The 22,630-nt window shown below is 44.3% G+C and overlaps 1 protein-coding gene across 2 annotated transcripts; it reads left to right on the top strand.

Moving 5' to 3' along the window:
* The first annotated feature begins 2,560 nt into the window (after positions 1 to 2,560).
* Positions 2,561 to 9,771, top strand: LOC125118796 (odorant-binding protein-like). 2 transcript variants are annotated; one of them, XM_047765630.1, is made up of 7 exons: positions 2,561 to 2,707; positions 3,169 to 3,308; positions 5,387 to 5,457; positions 8,007 to 8,117; positions 9,026 to 9,127; positions 9,334 to 9,382; positions 9,531 to 9,771. In XM_047765630.1, the coding sequence occupies exons 1-6, from the start codon at positions 2,630 to 2,632 to the stop codon at positions 9,351 to 9,353; spliced, it is 522 nt and encodes a 173-aa protein (XP_047621586.1). In that variant the 5' UTR covers positions 2,561 to 2,629; the 3' UTR covers positions 9,354 to 9,382; positions 9,531 to 9,771. The 2 variants fall into 2 exon arrangements, with proteins under 2 accessions (XP_047621586.1, XP_047621585.1); XM_047765629.1 differs by having other exon boundaries at positions 9,574 to 9,771.
* Positions 9,772 to 22,630: the final 12,859 nt, after the last annotated feature.

The following is a 22,630-nucleotide window of genomic DNA, read 5'->3' on the forward strand; positions in this document are numbered from 1 at the left end:
CCTGGTTGGCACGTTGATAACTCTCTCTTGGGAGAGTCTCCCTGCACGTAGTAGGATGTTTAGCAGCATGCTTTATCTCTATCTCCTAGATGGAAGGTGTCAACACCCACTTCTCCCATGAGGACAACAAAAACTGTCACCATTCATGTGCCTGGGAGGGACAGTGATGCCTCACTGTGACCCACTCCCCAACAAGAAGTTGTGCAAAGCCTTCTTAGATCTGCTCAAACCAAAACTCTAGTTTAAGAACAGAGAATGCTACATTGGGAATCAAAACTGAGGGGATGCTGCAAACAGGGCAGGCTTTGGGAAGACAGCTCTGAAGCCTCACTACTTAGAAGTGTGGACCGAGACCAGAAGCAATGGCATCTCCTGAGGTCACCTGTTAGAAATTCACAGTTCTACACACAACACTCTATCCACTCCATCAGAACCCCCAGTGTCAGTAACTTTCTCTGGGAATCACTGAGCATGCTGTCATTTGACACACACTTGGAGAGAATTTCACCAGGATCAGATCTCAAACAGGGGGCTTGTGCTTAATTAGCTCAACTGAGATTCTAAGTACTTTGGAACCTTAGCTGGGAATCCTTGAGGGAACCGGATGGGTCCGATGACCAGGGTCAAAAGCTTCCTTGCACGATGGAGAGATGGGAATTGTGAAACCTAAGATGTCAAACCATGATCACAGAGAAAACAGGTAAAGATGTCAGAAATTTAACACTGAGGAGAGAGACGCATCATAGTTACAGGAACCTGGATAAATTGAACAAGGAAGAACCTGGAAGGGGGACACAGGATAGCTTAGCATTGTTTTGTGGAGGTTATGAGAGTAACATTTCGGTAGGAGTGTCCCCGTTTTATCATACTATCACCTGCATTTTGATCTTAAACCTTAACGAAAGATACGGAATTAAAGTTCTAGCGACTTCCTTTAGTTATAACAGGATTACTAAGAACCAAACCCAACCTGTTGCCATCATCTGAAAGTAATTACTGCTTAGCTTCCCCTTGACTGGCAGTTGGAAAGGTCTTCCAAACATGGGATGATCTTAGGATTCATTCTCAAGGAACACATGTTGGTAGGACTCCAAGAGCACAACCTTGAAGAAGTACGTTATGTAAGGAGACATGGAAGTGGAAATGACGGGAAGCCAAGAGGTATTTGTGGGGATCATAGCCCTGCTCCAAATTTGCTCAACCAGGCAGCTACAAGAAAAAAATCCTGACATATTTGGTGACATGAAAACCCCATCATACATTTTACAACAGAAGAATATAGAGGACAATAGACAGAGAAATCAGTGGGAAAAGGAGAGGGAAAAAAAATGCATGGGGGACCCAAAGAAGAGAGAACAACCACCACAAAAATATAACATTTTGAGTCCTTGCGAGTATGAATGGAAGTGGCCAACCAAAGATGGAAGCTGAAGATCCCTTTTCTTTTGTTTTTCAAGTGACAAACATCTGTTTATTTCACAAAAGTAATGAGGTTTGGTCTGTGCCTTTTTTCGGGGGGCTGCACTCAGGGCTAGGTTTCCAATCAGAGCTCCAGCTGCAGGCCTACACCACAGCTAGAGCAATGTGGTATCCAGAACTGAGTCTGCAACATACACCACAGCTTACAGCAAAGCCAGATCCTTCACCCACTGAGCAAAGCCAGAGATTGAGCCCAGGTCATCACATATTACATTAAAAATGACATTTTCTGGAGTTCCCGTCGTGGCGCAGTGGTTAACGAATCCGACTAGGAACCATGAGGTTGCAGGTTCGGTCCCTGCCCTTGCTCAGTGGGTTAACGATCCGGCGTTGCCCTGAGCTCTGGTGTAGGTCACAGATGCGGCTCGGATCCCGCGTTGCTGTGGCTCTGGCGTAGGCTGGTGGCTGCAGCTCCGATTGGACCCCTAGCCTGGGAACCTCCATATGCCGCAGAAACGGCCCAAAGAAATAGCAAAAAGACAAAAAAAAAAAAGACATTTTCTGAAAAGGTGTTTTGCACACAGAATGATAAAATGAGTGGTTGAGATACCTTCTTCACATGAGGTTACTGGACATGTCACAGGTGGACCTCTGAGTAAAAAAACAAAAAACAAAAAACAAAACAAAACAAAAAAACGGAGCCTGCTGTGAGGTAGAAGGAGGTTATGACCCCAGGGAATGAGGGGTCTTTTAACACTGTTCCACCAGATGGTTTGTCTTCAGTTGGAGAAAAGAAGTGTAGACATATCTCTTCAAGGTTAAGGAAATAACACGGGTACTGGGGAAATGTGCCTTGGATTGCTGACCCCATTGTGGACCTTGGACATAAAAGAAAATAAGTATTACTCTCCTTAAAACACTTGGCATGCATTGTGATTTGGCACTCACCATAAAGGCCAAATATTCAGATCCACTTAAGCTTCTCATAAAAGAAATCCCATCATTAAAAGGACAAAATGCCAGAATAGCTCATCACTGCCAAGCAGGATATTTGAACATGGCTTAATGTAACCAAGGGGTAAGATTAATCATTGTACATCCAACGTTACGACAACAGACCAAGACTATAAAAAGGGGGAGGATTCCGACTCTCTCTAACAACGGGGACAGTCCAAGCTTCTCCTGAAGAAGAATCGCAGGAACCACCAGGATGAAGAGTCTGCTGCTGAGTCTGGTCCTTGGTCTGGTTTGTGCCCAGGAACCTCAACCTGAGCAAGATCTCTTTGAGGTAACAGGGATGGGCTGGGTGGGAGTAGAGCTTGTGAATGTGTGTTGCTTTGGGGGTTTCCTTGTGTGACTCCATAAGCCTAGCCATCCACCTCGAACTCAGAATTGCTCCATTAATTGGCTCCTGGACTTGTAGGATTTGGTCTCTGTGGTATCTACTCTGTCTATTCATCAAATCGATATATTGATATAGTTCTTGGAAAAAAAAAAAGGTGGCTCAGCCAGGAACTGCTGGGAGTGGAGTTATTGCATCTGAAGCTGAGCATCAGCTATTTCTGAGATGTCTCCATTCCTTGTTATAATGCTGGCTTGAGTTTTCACATTATTATCTAAATCTGGCTCTGTTCGGTCAAATCCGATAATGTGTGCTGATAGGCAAAAGGGAACGGACACTCCTGAAGGATGATGTGGGGATCAACAAAAACAGATGAACTCTACTTCCTCACAAGTATTTCTTTTTAGCTTTCAGGAAAATGGACAACCAACTACATAGGCTCTAGTGACCTGGAGAAGATTGGAGCAAATGCACCCTTCCAGGTTTTCATGCGTAGCATTGTATTTGATGACCAAGAGAGCAAAGTATACGTCGACTTTTTTAGAAAGTAAGTAAAAATAATGGGGAAGGAAACCACGTATAAATACCAGAACCTGAGGAAGGTCTGGCATCCATGTGTGCAGGGAAATGCCTGGGTTTGAACAGGAGCCTGGCCCCCTCAGGTGAACAGCCGAGAAGGGTCTCTGGAGACCTTGAGTCCTTGCCACCAGAAGCCTTCCGAGAAGGTCAGGTGTCCTGCCTGAGAGTGGAGGTCCCAGAAGGTCCCCTGGCTTCAAGCCATTCAAGGCAAGAGGGGCAGAGCAGCAGCAAGAGCGTAGTGCCCTAAACCCTACAGTCCACACCTGGGGCTGGAACCTTTCAGGCAGACTTTGTAGGACAGGCTTCACAGGGAGCCCCACTGGCTGTGAGCAGGTGCAGAACACAAAGGGGTCTCTACTCAAAGGTGAATCAGCAAAGGTTCATTGTGACTATGTTTATTAAAGTCCTCATAGCACAAAGCACACTTGATAGAATGTCCACTATAGAACAGGTGTTTTATTGGGAGCATGCCCACACAGAAACAAACTTTCAAGAATAGAAATATTAATGATAAAAACCCTAAAATGTTTATGCCCGAGGAGCTTGGGTTATAGATGTATAAATATGTATAACTGATTTTATTTTAAACATCATGTATTTGAGAGTATACGGACATTTAACTTGTACACACACACATAGCATATCTCAGGATACATACAGAACTGTTCTAATTTTGTAACAAATACTTTACTATCTTCCTCTTTGCCATGTTGATTATGTTTGTGCCCTATCTTTGACTTGTTGTGGGGCCACTCTCTCTGAAATCAACTCTAGAGTGTACTGACCCATAGGCACCCCTCTAAAGGGCAGGGTGCTGTGAGATTTCACTTGTGTACACCTGTTTCACCACCTCAACAGTCATGACATAAATCTCCTCCCCAAATCTCATTTCTGTCCCTCACCGTTAACCACCCACCTAGCCACAGGTAACAACTGACCTGATTATTCTCACCTCCTCTAGAACTTCACACAAGGAAATCACACCGTCCACGTTGTATCCCCTGCTTCTTTCACTCAGCAAAATGGTTTAAAAAGAGAACTGTTTGTCTGCATCGAGAAGGAGTCTCTTTTCTCAAGCCAAGTGAAAGGACTAGGTTTGAATACATAACCATGTGGATACTTTGCAGTTTCTGCACAACTGCATGTGGTTTTTGTTGTCACCACTTCATGGTTTGGTTTTGTGTGTTTGTTTGTTGAGTCCCTTCATGCATTTCCATACTAATTACAGTGAACACAACTTACTCTGGTCATTGTCTGGCAATAGGTCTTTCCAATAATTAAGCCAGTATTTCTTGGGTGATTTCTCTTGTAACATTTGAGGAGTCTACATTTTTCATATATACCAAATACACATTTTTCATTTACGTGCACAGAAAGATACATATGAAGTCACTCAAATACATTGTAATAGAGGTGACAATATAAACATATCAGATACGTATACCACTTACTTATGTTATACAGGCATATCATGTGTATCTTTGTGTGTGATTTTCCTGGTACACACATATGTATCTTTCAATGTTTATTCCTCTGATGATGAATTAATAGAAGAAGACTTTCTATCTTGGATATGAATAAATAAATTTTCCTATAATTTTTGCAATGTTTGGCGATCCTTTAAGCATCCATTGCCAAGGTTATGAAAACCCTAAGGTCTCTCTTGAGAGCTCTGCCTCTCAGTATCAGGCAAAGGATGTTTTAAACAGTTTTTTTTTAATTTGTTTTCATTTCAGTAGGAAAAGACTTTTTTTACTCTTTTCCCCTAAAGTCTTGATTTCTTTATTTAGTTTCAAGGAAACGTGGCTAAATATGTACAGTTCATTCTCAGAACGTCTGCTCAGAATGAATGTGGAAATGAAATGTCTTGTCCCTTGGGAGCTACCTGATCTGAACCAATGCATTCCTGTCCTGTGCATGTCCCAGGGCTCTTAGGCATTACGGTGCTACTTACAGAGGGGCTGAGAGGGTGCACCAATGAAATTGCCAATCATAGGTCCAATTTTTAGGATGTGAAATCAACCAACTCACTGCTTTCTTTTTCAGGGAAAATGGAATCTGTGAAGAATTTTCTCTGAGCGGAACCAAACTAGAAGGCAATACTTACGATGTTGACTGTGAGTAGGAGAGTTGAATGGATAAAAGTAGAGGAGGGTGCAAATCGGGGCCTCCTGTCCCGTCAGGACACCACACATGTGCATTCCAGGGTCCATCAAAGGACAGGTGTGATCAGGCACCTATCCTCAATGCTCGAAGCCCTCTGCCATCCTAAACAAAGGCTTCCATCCAACAACTCAGAGGACCCCTCCCGACTCACAGGGGTCCTCCATGGTGGACCCTAGACTTGGTCTTTCAGGAGGGTCTCAGGTACATAGAACGGTTACTAGAATATTTAAAACACCCTTCAGAACACGTGTATCAAGGGCCTATCTGGACAGGACACATCAATATCATCCTGCAGGAGACACCTTTTAAAAACCAGCTCTGAACATCCTAATTGCTTCTGTGAATGCCAGATGAACTTCAAATCCATGGCAATCCTAGGAATTTCAAATACCAAACACAACACCTCACACATGCAGCTTCTGATCAAAGCAATGAGGATGCTGGCTAAGATTTACAGCTCTACGGTCTATGCGAGAGCCTGCAGCCACATAACCAGTGGTCATTGCTCCAAGGTGTATATAATGGATGACAACTTACATATATTAATATGGGATTCCAAGAGGTCCCTAGTGGTTTAGGATTTGGTGTTCTCACTGCTGTGGCCTGGGTTGGATTTCCACATGTTACGGGTGTGGCCAAAAAATAAGTGATTCCAACCATTGCCTACCATAAATCATAGCACAGCGGTTGCACTATTAACACAAACAAGTCAAATATATGCCAGATTCTTAGCCCTTCATGAGCATTGATAAAATTTTAATATTAGGTAGGAATTTTTTGAATAATTTTTTGCCTTTATTTTATGGCCCCACTCATGGCATATGCAGGCTCCCAGGCTAGGGGTAGCATCTGAGCTGTATGTGCTGCTCCATGCCACAGCCAGAGCAACACAGGGAAAGAGCCATGTATGCGATGTAAACCAGAGCTCAAGGCAACACGACATCCTTAACCCACTGAGCAACACCAGAGATCCAGCCTGCATCCTCAAGGATCCCAGGCAGATTCATTTCCAGTGAACCACGATGGAAATTCCCAAATGATGTTGTTGTTGTTTTTTTTTTTTCTATGTTATTTCTTGGAAACGTCAGTGCTTCTACTGAATATTCTTTCCTTTTTTCCATGTTCCTATATATTTTCCTGGATGGAGAAATGGCAATTCAAGTAGGGAAAGAAACAGAACAGCCCACCTCTTCCTCCACATCTCTGGGGAACGAGGAATCGCAACCAGACTAGCTTGGGTTTAGGGGGAAATCCCTGCACCCATAAGGAGCACACACTGGACTTTGGGTGAGGGCAGCCTCAGCCAAGATACAGCCTTACCTTCACGGCCTCTACCAGCTGCAAAACCTTTACAACCATTAGAAATTGAGATGGCAAAACCCTCCTTGAGAAACCATGGTTAGAGCAAAGGTGGTTCCGGAGAGTCTCAGGAAAGGCATCATCTGACATGAACTGTCCCAAAATAAGCCCAGGCTCATGGATGCTCAGGGGCTTGGGAAAGATGCATACACAGGTATGGGGTTAGGAAACAAGGAAGCCATTTCAGGAGCTACCTCGTCTTGGCCCAGGCAGACAACTGGCAATTCAGTGTTGCCGACCATGAATCATGCTATACGGGGTGTCAGGAACACAGATGGGCTGATGAAAATCAGATCTTGATGAGAGATTCCACTGAGGTGTTATGGAGGGCTGGAAGAGAGAACGCATGCCCAGGGCTTAGAGGGAACACAAACTCGGTCAATGCTTCATCTTCTGCAGAGCAACATGGCACAGCCACAGAGGGGGAGGTGCAGGCCTCCAGGTGGGGGTGAGCTAATGCTTTAGGTACTCACTGCCTGCACAGCTCCACAGGGACAACAGTCCTGATAGCTATACACTGGGTAGAGGCCTCTGTGCATCTGTTAAGGAATCACCTAGATGGAGAACAGAGGAAATGCAATCACTCATGGTAATGGTTCAGAACATGGCAGTTCTGGTACGGGGTGGGCACTCAGTAACCCAAAGGGTAGAAGGGTGCCTTGACTCTGGTCCTAAAGTGCACTCTAAGCCATGGCTGGGAAAATGAAAATTGACAAGATGTTTCGACTTGGATTTCCTAACCTCCCTCATGATGTTTGAAATGATGTTGCCTTCATTAGAACTCATATTCAAGAAAACATGCTAGTAGCACTGCAAGGGGGAACAAGGTTCATGCCATCAGAAGATGTCCACAAGGAAAAGCCCCTCCTCTTGCCATCCTAATCGGCTGAAGCGTTCCCTGCACCCACAGGGGGAGAGACCCATAAACACAGGATGCACTGGAGCCAAAGCCCCAAGTTTTCCATGATAAAGTTCAGCTACAAGAAATTAATTAAGGCCAGGCAACATATACATGAATGTATGTATGTGTATGTGTATAATTGCATAGACATGCATATACATTTCTATTTACGTGTGTATAAATATGTGTGTGTGTGTGTGTATATGTATATGTATGTATGTATCATTTCTCTCCTTACAGACGTAGGTGACAACAGATTTGTAATTAATTACGCGTCCGAAACTGCCCTGATACTCACTAACATCAACGTGGATGAAGAAGGCAACAAAACCGTAATGACGGGACTGTTGGGTAAGTCTAAATCCTCATGGGCATGGTCATGAACCATGTGCCCTGGAAGCATCTTTCTCCATACGTCAGTCGCAACAGACAGAACTCATTATCCACTTGGAAGGCTTAGGTCTTTACGTTCCTTGCATGAAGGATTCTGGAATGGAATCTACAAAGAGAGGAGGGAACATCAGAGCTGGGAGAGAAGGGCAGTTTCAGCAGATGTTTCCAACCACGTCTCATTCCTGCAAAGTAACATTTTGGAAAAGAGTTTTCCTGGAAACGGGTCCCTCCCATGGCAACTCATCTCAAGCCATGGCTTTAATCACGTTGACCTCAATCTCTATACTTCAAGTTCATGGTCAATGCATTCAAAGCCCTGAGACAGAAACAGGTGAAATACATCTTCATGGGGTCCGTGGTTCTGATGCCACAGAGGGGCACTGGGAGGTGTGCTGCCACCCTGGACAGTAGGCGTCGGATCCACAGAAGGTGTCAGGCAGAACTATGGTTGAATGAAAGAAGAAGCCATAGTCTCCCATGACAAGAGTGTCCCTGGAAGGGTGAACCCTGTTTCCCAGGTACCTGGGTCCAGAATGAGGCAGGAATTCAGGAAGACATACCAGGAAGCTGAGAGAGAAGCAGGCATGTCCATGTCTGGGTGATGCACTGGGCTCTAATGCATGGAGCCCCTGAGGAGGCTTTGGGGTCCTCCTGCTGACACTGGAGGGTATGCAGTGCGCAAGCTGGACTGGGATCAATCCTCGCACACATAGCAGGCCTCTGCATCATGGCAAGTGGCACCTGGTTGGGACTCCGTTCAATTACACCAAGGGAAGCTCTGTTTGCACACTGAATTTCACATTTGGTACTCAGATATCGTGATGGGGCCTAATGGGTCCCTTGTGTTGTATGCATGCTGATTTTAGGCAAAGGAACTGACATTGAAGACCTAGAAATAGAGAAGTTTAAAGAGGTGACGAGAGCGAACGGGATTCCAGAAGAAAATATTGTGAACATCATCGGAAGAGGTAAAGCACTGCACATTGCCTGGACGTATCATTCACTGGGTCTGTGCACGTGCTAGCAGCAGACACACTGAGTGCATCCACCTATTGTCTCCCATAAGTAAATGGCTAGAAAACCCCATAGGTACAATCATAAAGTAAAATAAGACTATTAGGACTTGCTTGTATTGGCGGATTGTTTGATACCTGTCCTTTTTATTTTCCCCCAGATGACTGTCCTGCCAAGTGAATCAAAAGGGACTTCAACATCACCAAACTGTAAGTAAAATCACCTGTTATCAATGCTGCTCCAGCAGAAAAGGCACAGACATTGTCCTTTCCTAAAGGTCACATTGTGTCGCTTGCAATGTTTTGCTCCAACAATGGAAATCCTCCTGCCTGACCTCACTCCTGTCACCTGTCACAGGGTCCACGCTCCTAAACCTTTGTCCTGTTTCATTCATCAATAGGATGCAACACGAAGAACCAGGCATCGCCATTGCTCCATGGAATCAATACCAATGACCCACATGCCTGGTTCCTGCCTCTTATAATCCTTCCCTGCCCATGATTATCCCACGTCATCTCTCCTGATCCCTTAATCACATCCTCTTGGGTGGTCCTTGACTTCGGAAGGTTCAAATAAAGGGAATTCATGCAGACCTGGACAATGGCACTCTCTGTAACATGCCAGCTACATGACATCACCCAAGTATCCCTGTTAACTATCCAGGAAAACCTTCCCTTGTAGGATATGTATGTCACCCCAGACAAATCAAAATAAGATGAAACACAGGTGTCTAGAGATGTCAAGGTGAGCAGCAGAAAAAGGACTAAACCAGCACAGAAAGGGAGGATTCTTGTGAGGACTTTGATTGTAGTGGTCGGAGTCCAAAAAAGAACCCCCAAGTGCATTTCCTTCATGGCAGTAAAAGAAACTTTTGTTCCAGTCACTGAGGTTTACCCAGAAAACTATGAGATGGCATGGGCCATCACGGAGGGAACATGCCTCTTCTGACAGCACCAACCCTTCTGAAACTCAACGGAAGAACTCTTACGTCTTAAGGTTTAAGGCACTAGTAGTCAAACATGGGCAGGTGAGCCATGGGCAAACCACAGTACCACGAAGGCCACATAGTACCTGGAGGAACAAGATGACCAAGAGGCCAGGTACAAAGAGCTAACTGCACACCCAGGTCACCACACATAAAGATGCGGTTCCCTCCTCTCCGGCTTCGAACAGCATCAGACACTCGTCTTCCCAACAAACAGCCCTTCCCATGGCCATGAGCCCAGAACACCCACAGCGCCTTGTGCTACTCACGGCACCATCCAAGGGCTCTAGGCTCCTAGAGGCGGCCCTTATTTGAAGGGCTGAACAACCGTTCACAGACCAGGCCCAAGCCGTGAGAAAACACAGCTCCACATAAGGGATTTTGCTCAGGATCCGAGGTTCGGACAAATAAACATTGACATGTTACAAGGAAACAGGAAGAGTAAATGTCTATACATAAATACAGCTAGAAGGGGTCCCCCAGTGTGTACAGTGGGCCTCATAATAAAGACTATGACGTCTTTAGTTGGAAGTCATGGAGCTATCAAGGACATTGTGGAAACTCTCCTGCTTCCTATAAATGAGTGCATGCATTGGGAGTTCTGATTCTCATCTACAGTGTGCATCGGGAATGGTTGGATTGGGTGGGTGCTTACATACACAGGCAATGAAATGGACAGGGAAGGATGAATTGCCACAGGAATGAGGAAAGGTAGACCCTGACATACACAAAAGCACTGTGAAATGTTACCTGGGCTTGCACCATGTCACCATCATTAATTTAAAAATAAATAGAAAAGGGTGTCACCAGAAATGGAAAGAAATGAAGAGTAATGTAGGATAAAAGTAGCAACAAAGTTAGTGCAACTACATATGCCATCAAGTAGACACAGTGCTTGGAATGTCTGGTAGCAAAACTGACCCCAGATGAAACAGAAAATGTCAATAGACCTATATTCTATTAATGACACTCCCTCTGGCATCATACAATTATCCATTAAAGACTGCAGGTCCAAAGCATTTCCCCAGAGCATCTGCTCAAATATCCAATGAAGAAACATCACACGACTCAGACAAGGTTGCAGAAAGAGATGACGAGAAAGACGGTTCCACCCGTTTCGCGAGGTCCGCATAGCCTACATCCCAAATCTGATGAAGACATTGAACTCTACAGAAACCCACGAGTTTCTATAAAGACACCCCATGCCCTCAACTGCGGTTTAGACCCCTAGGTAGAAAAGGAACTCGCCAAGGACTGGTATGATTTGCTGATTCTCAAGAGGCACACATTCTCCTTGAAACACAAACATGCTCACAGAGGGGAGTGCTGTCTGTGTTTTACACATATATTACCCAAGAAGGAAAAGATAAAGAGAATCCAATTCCGGCTCTGGTTCGGAAAGGACTATTTTGGAGATCATCTACATGCTCATCCAAAAGGTCCACCTTATTCATTCATTACCTCTTCCAATAGGTGCCACAGCTCCCAGACATGCAACGTCATTTGGACATGCTTTTGCAACATGACAAACAACAACCCTGTGGATACTGACATGCCTCCATCTCTGAGAATTTCTGTAAATGCAATTGCCTTCTCAAAGGGAAGACAACCTTAGGGCACTCACAGTGCCCACCTAAAAGACCTTGCACCAGACACCCCGGCAGGTGCTGTTGTCATTTCCCCTCATGTCCTTCCCACACGTACACACGTAACACACCTTCCAACCATCCAGAGAGGTTCGCCTGTCACCCTTCTCTTTGCAAACTCTGAGTCCTTCACAAATGGATCACAACAACACCCATGGGTTTATTACCTTTTCCTTCCTAGACTCCAAGCTACAACATACACGCAGGTGATGCAATTGGCAAAACAAACACACTTGGAAGGTAAAACAAAGAATAAGCATGCACCAAATGATAAATACCAGTGCAACACAGAACAGCAAAGGCAAACGCTCCCAAGAGACAATAGGACCTTTCCTTCTGGGAGCTGCCTTCTCTGACATCAGGAGGATTTACTCCTGTCTGCATCGACCTGCACGCCAAAAAGTTGCCAGAAGAAATAGGAACGTCATGGAAGATGACATTTGCTTTCTCCCCTAGCAGCTCAAATTTCTTCTCCACTTGGATAGATTAGAGAGGAAATCCGTGGCAAATACAAGCTCCAGGAAGCTCCAAGGCATGAGGATTTCTAGCCAAATAAAGGAAGAAAATGGAGCCGTGTTGCTTCCTCGACTCACACTGTGTGTCTCTGCTCTATACTAGGTCTGCGTGTCACCACAGTGTCTTTCAACCACCCATGACATTGAAGGGCCATGCTTCCTGAATTGGCCCAAGGAGGTACTTCTGGGAGCTCTGAGGAAGTGTACCCAGGGTTAAATCCTTTCACAGGGGATCCCCTAGTCTGTGGAGAACAGTTGCTAGGTGGGGATGTCTATCTCGAAACAACCCCTCTTTGGTGCTTGAGCCCGCCATGGCTAGCGGGCCCGTTCTTCCTGCATTTCAGGTACAACCAGAGGGATGGTGGGAATCACTGGGTGACTCTTGGTTTCTTCTGAACACACCTGGGTCAGTACACCCTGGCCTCGAGAACAAAAACCCCAGGGACACACAATGACTCCCTTATTAACCAGCCCTGGGCTCAGAGGCCGCCAACACCAAAGTCAAAAGACAACAAGGTTGGGACCTTACTCTACAGCGACCAAAACTATTTATGAAGAGAGAAATGACCATGCAGTGGCAAGGAGAATAGGTCCGTGAGTACAGTGCTCTCCCTCTTCCAAAGGGAGCCATACATCTGGATGAACCGTCAGGTTCCTTTAAGGACTGAGGCTTTCTTCTCAGTAAAAGGAGAGGGGTCAATCACGTGAACCAGGATGTCTCAACCTCACCATGCTTTCACTGACCTACAGGAAGGGTCACTACAAAGCAAGTACGCCCTCTTTGCTATGGAGTAAAGGTGAAAAACAAGCAATCCGTTGTCCTCCATAACATTATCTGAGTACATATTCACACGCCTGATCCCAGGACATCTCTCCTGGTCATGATTCCTATCTTTGGGCTACCATGGGGTTTCTGAGCTGCTGTTCAAAGAAGCTGACTTCATGCACCCTTGCTAAATGTGCATCTCGTAGAAAGGCATCTCATTCCAATCACAAAAAAAAAAATCCCATTAAATATCCAGGAAAATGTTCCCTTAATAGGACAGAGGGTTTTCACCAGAGATGATGGCTGAAGAGAATGACACAGAGATGTCCTAAGGAATCAAGGTGTGAGAGAGAAAAAGGGCTAAACCCATCACAGAAAGGGAGGAGTGTAATGGAGAGGTCAGGGGAGGAAGAGGAGGGCCGTGTGGTTAAGGAAAAAGTCCCTTGAGAGCAACTTCGTCTTCATAGGCATGTGTGGCTTAAAGGCGACAGGTGCCCAAGAACAGGACAGTGCCTCTTGCATGATGTAAGGCCCAGGGGACAAACCACAGCATTCCGCTCAGAAACCACAGGGAGGGGGGGCCTGCCATAGCTTAGGATCTGTGAAGAGTCTTCACCTGCAGGCCCAGTCACCTCAGGGGGTGGCAGACAAGAGGACATTGCAACCTTGCACCAGCCACTGTGGCTCTCACTGCCCTGGGAATACACCTGCCTGCTGCCATGGCCACGGCCAAATGATTCAGGCTGTGCCCACATGCTTAATCACTGTCCCTTCCCAGGACCCTGAAAACAGCAGCAGCCTAGGCCATGTCTCCTACGGGGGCGGAGTGTGATGGGCTGCTTTGTGCATGGTCTACAGGTGGTGAGGGCAAACCACAGCAGGTATTGCTGACTCCACAGGTGGGGGTGGCCACCGCCTCTAGGGGTCTGTCAACAGGCACCCCTTGCAGCCCCTGTCACCTCAGAGGGCACCACAGAGGACGGCATTGCGAGAGAACCCTCACTGCTCTTACTCTCACTCCCCTGGCAACTCACACACCCTGCCACGGCCATGGCCAAATGATCTGGGCACTTCCTACATCGGCCTAAGCTGCATTACCCTTCCCAGGCCCTTGCAACTAGGAGGAGCCTGCACCACCTCTCTGCAGGGCCTTCCTCCTGTCAAGACTCCAGCAACTGGGCACTCTATCCTTGCCTCAGCCACTGACTCTTTCTCCCTGGAAACACACTCAGCACCGTGGACATTCCAGAGGGCTCCCACCAAGGAGAGAGACGGCAAATAGCCAAACTCCCATGCCAAAAGTATACAGGGACACCCTACAAGACACAAAGGGGTGCTGGTGCATAGAAAGAGCCCTCCAGGACTACAGTTTGGTTCCCCTAAACACAGTGAAAATGAAAACCAGAAGCAAGATGAGGCCCCTCAGGAACCATTCCCAGTTAAAAGAAGAGGAGAAGTCCCTGGAGGCAGCAATCCAGGAACCAGACCTCTGCAGTCTGACGGACCCTGGGGTCAAAAGGGAGATTATGAAACTCCTGAAGGCATGAAGGGTGAAGAGGAGGGACTTAAGAGCCCTTATAAACAGTAAGAATGCAGATGCCTTTCAGAAAGGAACTAGACTATATAAGGAGGAACCAAGAAACTTTAGAAAATTCATTGCCAGAGATGCAGACTGAGCTAAAGGCACCAAAGAGCAGAATGAATGAGGCAGAGGAATCCACCAGGGACTGGGAAGATAGAATCATGGAAATCACCCAATGAGGACAGCAGACAGAAAACCCACTTAAAAGAAAACAAAACAGGAAAGCAATATAAGAGCTCTACTGGGTAATTCAAGTGGGACAATGTATGCCTCATAGGAACTCTACAGGGAGAAGAAAAGCAAGGGGATTGAAACGATAGTCGAGGAAATTATGCCTCAAAACGTCCCCAGTCTAAAGGATACGGATAGCAAGAAACAGGAAGCACAGAGAGGCCCCAAACAAGTTGAACCCAAACAGCTCCACACCAAGACATAGTCTGTCTGATAAAAATGGCAGAAGGCAAAGTTAACGAGAGGAGTCCAAAGACAGCAAGAGAAACACAAAGCATTCATTCTAAAGGAAGCCCCACACGCTATGCTATGAATAGAGTTCTCCACAGAAACACAACAGGCCAGAAGAGAGGGGCAAGATATATTCAACGTTGTAAAGCAGAAATCGTTTCCGCCAAGAATACGCTCCCCAGCAAGAATCTCATTTAAAATAGAAGGAGAAAGAAGGAATTTCTCCCACAAACAAAAGCTAAAAGAGTATCGCAATGCTAAAACCCTTCTAAAAGAAACACTGAAAGGGCTTCTCTAAATAAAAAAAACAAAAGAAGAACTAAGAAGAAAGAGGATGGAGGAAATCACAGCTGGAAAGCAGTCACTTAAGCCAGCAGACACAACGAAAAGGGACAAACACACACACAAACAAAAGCGCCAGGGAAAAGTGACAATAAACACGAAGAGCAGATGCAGATGTTAAAAAAGGACTTCAAGGGGTCCCCATCTTAGCCCAGGGGAAACAAAAGCAACTCGGAACCATGAGGTTGTGGGTTTGACCTCTGGCCTCGCTCAGTGGGTTAAGGATCCAGCCTTGCTGGGAGCTGTGGTGGAGGTCACAGAGGCGGCTCAGATCTGGCACTGCTGTGGCTCTGGGGTAGGAGCGCTCCAACGAGACCCCTAGCTTGGGAACCTCCATATGCCTAACAAGACAAAAGATGCAAACAATTTTTAAAGAATTAAAGGAGTTAAATAAAGAAGGGTGAGCAGGAAGTCAGAGAGTGTGGGAAGGCAATTCAGAAAACCTAGGCACAGTTTTTTAAATCATGTGTTTGGCCCTCTATGACTCTCAGGCTAAATCAAGCAGATATGGGAAGTGCTTCACAGACTTAAAAAAGAGAGCAGGAGTTCCCGTCGTGGCGCAGTGGTTAACGAATCCGACTAGGAACCATGAGGTGGCAGGTTCGGTCCCTGCCCTTGCTCAGTGGGTTAACGATCCGGCGTTGCCGTGAGCTGTGGTGTACATTGCAGACACGGCTCGGATCCCGCGTTGCTGTGGCTCTGGTGTAGGCCAATGGCTACAGCTCCAACTGGACCCCTAGCCTGGGAATCTCCATATGCCGCGGGAGCAGCCCAAGAAATAGCAAAAAGACAAAAAAAAAGAGAGAGAGAGCAACTGCAAATCCAAACCACACATGAAATGCACCAAAAAACAGTGTGAGTTTTACCTCTTCTCTTCCTATTTGGATGCCCTTGATTGCTTCTGTTTGTCTGATTGCTGTGGCTAGGACTTCCAATACCATGGGGAATAACAGCGCTGAGAGTGGGCCTCCTTGTCTTGTTCCAGATTTGAGTGGGAAGGCCTTCAGCTTTTCTCCACTGATGATTATATTTGCAGAGGGTTTGTCATAAATCCCTCTGATGATGCTAAGGAATGTCCCCTCTATTCCCACTTGGGTAAGAGTTTGGATCACGGAAGGATGTTGGACTTTGTCAGATGCTTTGTCTGCATCCATTGAGAGCATCATGTGATTTTCGACTTTTCTTTTCTTAATGTGGTGTATGACATGGATGGATTTGTGTACGTTGAACCATCCTTGTGGACCTGGGATGGATCCCACCTGGTCTGGTGTGTGATCTTTTGGATATGCTGTTGGATTCGGTTGGGTTAAATGTTGTTGAGAAGATTTACATCTAAATTCATCAAGGTTATTGACCGATAGTTGTCTTTTTTGGTGGTCTCTTTGTCTGGTTTTGGAATTAGGGTGAGCGTGGCCATCATAGAACATCTTTGAGAGTGATCCTTCTTCTTCAACCTTTTGAAAAAGTTTAAGGAGGATGGGTACAAGTTCCTCTTTGTATGTTTATTAGAATTCGCCTGGGAACCATATGGTCCTGGACGTTTATGTGTAGGGAGTGTTTTTAGGACATACTCCATTTCACTTCCAGTGTTGTGTTCGTCTGTTTCTTCTTGATTCAGTTTTGGCAGGATGTAGGTCCCTAGAAAGATGTCCATTGCTTCTAGGTTTTCGAATTTGTTGGCAAATAGTTGTTGACAGTATTCTCTTATGTTTTTTTATATTTCTGTAGTATCATCCATTGTGACTTCTCCTTTTTCATTTCTTAGTTTATTTTTTTCATTCCTCTCCTTGGTGAGTCTAGCCAGAGGTTCGTCTATTATGTTTACCTTTTCAAAGAACCAGCTCTTGGTTTGATTGATTTTGCCTGTTGTTTTTGAATCTCTATTTTATTTGTTTCCTCTTTGGTCTTTATGATTTCCTTCCTCCTATTGACTTTAGGTTTTGCTTGTTCTTCTTTTTCTAATTCATTCAGGTGGTGGGTTAAGGTGTCCATTTGAGATGTTTCTTCTTTTTTTGAGGAAGGCCTGGGTTGGTATGAACTTCCCTCTGAGCACTGCTTTTGCAGCATCCCATAGATTTTGAGGGGTTGTGTCTTCATTATCATTTGTCTCAAGGTATTTTAATTTCCTTCTTGATTTCCTCATTGACCCACTGGTTTTTTAGTAGCATGTTGTTTAGTCTCCATGTAGCTGGGTTGTTCTCACTTATTTTTCTCTGGCTGATTTCTAGTTTCATGCCATTGTGGTCAGAGAAGATACTTAAAATAATTTCTATACTCGTAAATTCACTGACGTTAGCTTTGTGCCCCACTATGTGATCAAACTGTCACTGTATGCAGAGGACATGATACTACAGATAGAAAACCCTAAGGATTCAACCCAAAAGCTACTTTAATGGATCAACAAATTCAGCAACGAAGCAGGATATAAAATTAACATTCAGAAATCAGTCTCATTTCTGTATACTAACAAAGAAATATTAGAAAAGGAAGACAGAAATACAATACCTTTTAATATTGCACCTCAAAAAATAAAATACCTGGGCACAAACCTGGCCAAGGAGGTAAAGGACTTTTATGCTGAGAACTAGAAAACATTAACCAAGGAAATTCAAGAAGAGGTAAAGAAAGGGAAAGATATTCCATGCTCCTGGATTGGGAAAATCAATATTGTAGAGATAGCCATACTACCCAAAGTGATATACATATTCAATGCAATCCCTACCAAATGATCCATGACATGTTTCACAGAAGTAGAACAACAATCCAAACATTTATATGGAACCACAAAAGACCCATAATTGCCAAAGCAATTCTGAAGAATAAAAACCAAGCAGGAGGCCTCCCTCTCCCAGACTTCTGGCAATATTACCAAGCCACGGTCATCAAGACAGGTGGTACTGGTACCAAAAGAGATACACAGACCAATGGAACAGAATAGAGAACCCAGAAATAAACCCTGACACCTAGGGTCAATTAATCTTTGACAAGGGAGGCAAGAACATAAAATGGGAAAAAGAAAGTCTATTCAGCAAGCATTGCTGGGAAACCTGGACAGCTGCATGCAAAGCAATGAAACCAGAACACACCCTCACACCATGCACAAAAATAAACTCAAAATGGTTGAAAGACCTAATTATAAGACAAGACACCATCAAACTCCTGGAAGAGAATATAGGCAAAACATTCTCAGATATAAACCTTACAAATGTTTTCTCATAATCAACAGAAATAAGAGCGAAAATAAACCAATGGGACCTAATCAAACTGACAAGCTTTTGCACAGCAAAGGAAACCAAAAAGAAAACAAAAGGAAACTTACATAATGGGAGAAAATATTTTCAAATGATGCAACTGACAAGGGCTTAATCTCTGAAATACACAAGCAACTTCTACAACTCAACACCAAAAAAGCCAATCAACTAATGGAAAAATGGGCAAAATATGTGAATAGACATTTCTCCAAATAGACATTTCTCATACAGACAGCCAACAGGCACGTGAAAAAATGCTCAACATCCCTGATTATTAGAGAAACGCAAATCAAAACTACCATGAGATACCACCTCACACCAGTCAGAATGGCCATCATTAATAAGTTTGCAAGTAACAAATGCTGGAGGGGGTGTGGGGGAAAGGGAACCCTCGTGCACTGTTGGTGGGAATGTAAACTGGTACAACCACTAGGGAGAACAGTATGGATGTACCTTAGAAAAATATGCAGAGAACTACCATATGACCCAGGAATTCCACTCTTAGGCATACATCCAGACAGAATTTTCCTGAAAAAGTCACATGCACCTGCATGTTCACTGCAGCACTAGTCACAATAACCAAGATGTGGAAACAACCCAAATGTTCATCGACAGATGATTGGATTAGGAAGATGTGGTATAGACACACAATAGAATACCACTCAGCCATAAGAAAAAAACAAAATAATGGCATTGGCAGCAACATGGATGGAGCTAGAGACTCTCATCCTGAGTGAAGTAAGTCAGAAAGAGAAAGACAAATACCGTATGATGTCACTTTTATCTGGAATCTAATATACTACAAAATGAACATCTCCACAGAAAAGAAAATCATGGACTTGGAGAATAGACTAGTGGTTGCCTGGGGGGAGAGGGAGGGAGTGGGATGGATTGGGAGCTTGGGGTTAATGGATGTAAATTGTTGCTTTTGGAATAGATTAGCAATGAGATCCTGCTGTGTAGCACTGAGAACTATGTCTATTTACTTGTGACAGAGCATGATCATGGGATAAAAAAAGAATGTATACGTGTATGTGTAACTCGGCCACCATGCTGTAGAGTAGAAAACAATTTTTATTGGGGAAATAACACTAAAAAATAAATACAAAAAAATAAAAGTGTGGTAGTGGTATGAAAACAGACAGACAGATCAATGGAACAGAATGGAGACCCCAGAAATACACCCAGACACTTATGGTCAATTCATCTCTGACAAAGGAGGCAGGAATATAAATTGGGGAAAAGACAGTTGTTTCAGCAACTAGTGCTGGGAAAGCTGGACAGCTGCATGTAAAGCAATGAAACTCGAACACACCCTCACACCATGTGCAAAAAGGAATTGAAAATGGCTGAAAGACTGAAACAAAAGAGAAGATATCATAAAACTCCTATAATTCAATATAGGCAAAACATTCTCTGACATGAACGTTACAAATGCTTCCTTAAATCAGATCCTAAGGCATCAAAAATAAAAACAAACCATTGGGACCAAATCAAACTTAAAAGCTTCTCCGAAGTAAAGGAAACCATAAAAAACAAACACACACACACACACACAAAAAAAAAAAAAAAAAATCAAAAAAAGACAATCTAAGGCACAGGAGAAAAGAGTTTCAAATGATTCAACTCACAAGGGCTTAATCTCTAAAATATACAAAGAACTTATGTAACTCAACAGAAGAAAACAAACAACTGAATTGAAAAAAAATGGGCAGAAGGCCTGAATAGACATTACTCCAAAGAAGATATACGGATGGCCAACTGGCTCATGAAAAAATACTCAAAATCACTAAATAGCTAACAGACATTCACATCTATTTTCACGTTTCAATATTACGAACCCAGTGAATAATACTTATGTGTCTCCATCACTGTAGAATTTCTGTACATGAAACTGCCTTTGCAAACTGAGAACATCTCCAGAGTACCTGCAATTCATACCAAAAGGACCTTTCCACCCACCTTTGTCATCCCAGCATGTCCTCACACAGGTACATACTTAACGCACCTTGCAATTACCATCAGAACCTCACCTGCAACCCCCCCCCCCTTTTTTTTTTTTTTTGGAGATTGTGTCGCTTCCCAAAATAGATGCAATCACACTCCTGGTAACGACTCGGCCCTCGTTTCCATCCTAGAACTTACCAACAGGTGGTCTATTTGGCAATTCCTGGTGAGCCTGCTTTTCCTCTGTCCCCCTTTACTGGAAGATAATATGCTGTACTATGAACAGAGTCTGCTTTGAGCCTTAGGCTTTTGTGGCACCAAATCAATATTTATTAAATACAGTGGTCAGGAGGCATTTCACAGAGAATGCTTTCTTTATGATGCCTATATGGAAAAAAGGTCATAGTATATTGGACTATATTCTGTTTCCTATATTTTATAGGAACATCCTACTGTGTTCCTATAAAAGAAAAGTCCAGTCTTCCTACAGAAACCTGAGACTTTCTCTCACTGAGTGTGAACACCTGGAAAAGGCTGGTCTGGGAGTCACTGGCCTTCACATTGGATTTTTCTCCAACGTGGCGTTACCTAACAGCCAGCAATGACTAAGGCAGGGTGGGGGCTGTGGATAAAAACAATTCCTATTGACTTGACCAGAAACATTTTCACCAGCGACTAATTCCAGAGGCTGATGGACTCAAATATCCACGCGGAAATTAAATGTCCATCATGGAGCAAGACACACAGGCTAACAATAAGGCAAAGAACAAGCAGACACCAACTGATAAACACCAACACAGGAACAGAACACCGAAGGGAAACAGGTGCGAGAGACCATGGGAACTTTCTTTCCAGAAGTTTCCTTCCCAAACATTGGTAGGAAAAGTTGTCCCGTGTATATCTACTTTGAGGACGAAGAGCATCCAGAAGTATTAGGAAGGTCCTGGAACGTATTACAGTTCTCCTTTTAAGACGTATCTTTTCATCTCCAGCTCAAGAAGCTGGAGAGCTTCTCCATGGCAAAGACGCGCTTAAAGGAAGCTCCAAAGCATGAGGAATTTCAGGAAGAACATGTGACAAAAAGGAATAGTTGTTGCCACCTCTGCTCACATGGAGGGTTTATCTGGTCTTTGCTTGCTCCTAGGTTCTCCTCACGGTCTTGCCAAAACTCCAGACCGTTAAACGGAAACCTGAACATGCTTTGCCAAGTCAACCGAAGGAGGCATTTTTGGAAGCTCTGCAGAAGCGCACAGGCTGGGCCACTGTTTCATAGAGGAATCCCTTTTTTTTGTGTTTATCAGTTTCCAAGTGAGAACATCTACCTTTAAGTGTCCCCATTTATGTTTCTGAGCCTTCCATGCCTCTTTCCCTTTCTTCCTGCATTTCATGTACAACTTGCTGGTGGGTAGGAGAGGCTGGGGGACATGGAGTTCCTTCTAAACACATCTGGTCCAGTGCACCCCAGCCTCAAGGACAAATACCCCCCCCCATTTAGAGGTACATCAAAACTGAACCTGGATATGACCACATACTTATTATAATGTCAAATGAAAACAGCTGACCACCCTGAGTCTTGGCAATGGCTTGGAGCAACCAGAATTCTCATATACTGTTGAAAGAGATGTGAAATTAGAAAGGCCCTTTGGTGCAGCCATGCCACTCCTAAGTGTCTACCCAAGAGTTAGGACAGCTCAGTTCCTTAGAGAGATTTATGCATGAATGAATAGGCATCCATCGTTATTTGAGTGGATAAAAACGGACTATATTCATATAAGATTGGGCAGGGATAACAGGAACCATATAGATAATTACAAAAATAGTTATGCTGACTGAAGTGGGGGGAGGGGAAGAATGACCAGGGCGTCCAAGGATAGTTCTGAAGTTGAGAGAGATATGGTCAATGTCCTGACTGGGGAAAAGCTTTCATAGTTGTAGGCATCCATCCATGTGTATCAACTGTA

This window comes from Phacochoerus africanus, chromosome X, assembly GCF_016906955.1.
Source record: "Phacochoerus africanus isolate WHEZ1 chromosome X, ROS_Pafr_v1, whole genome shotgun sequence".
NCBI lineage: Eukaryota > Metazoa > Chordata > Mammalia > Artiodactyla > Suidae > Phacochoerus > Phacochoerus africanus.

Coding starts and splice junctions, on each gene's coding strand:
- LOC125118796 (XM_047765630.1), top strand. CDS start 2,630: ATGAAGAGTCTGCTGCTGAGTCTGGTCCTTGGTCTGGTTTGTGCCCAG. Junction 2,708..3,168: donor CTGAGCAAGATCTCTTTGAG/GTAACAGGGATG, acceptor ATTTCTTTTTAG/CTTTCAGGAAAATGGACAAC. Junction 5,458..8,006: donor CAATACTTACGATGTTGACT/GTGAGTAGGAGA, acceptor CTCTCCTTACAG/ACGTAGGTGACAACAGATTT.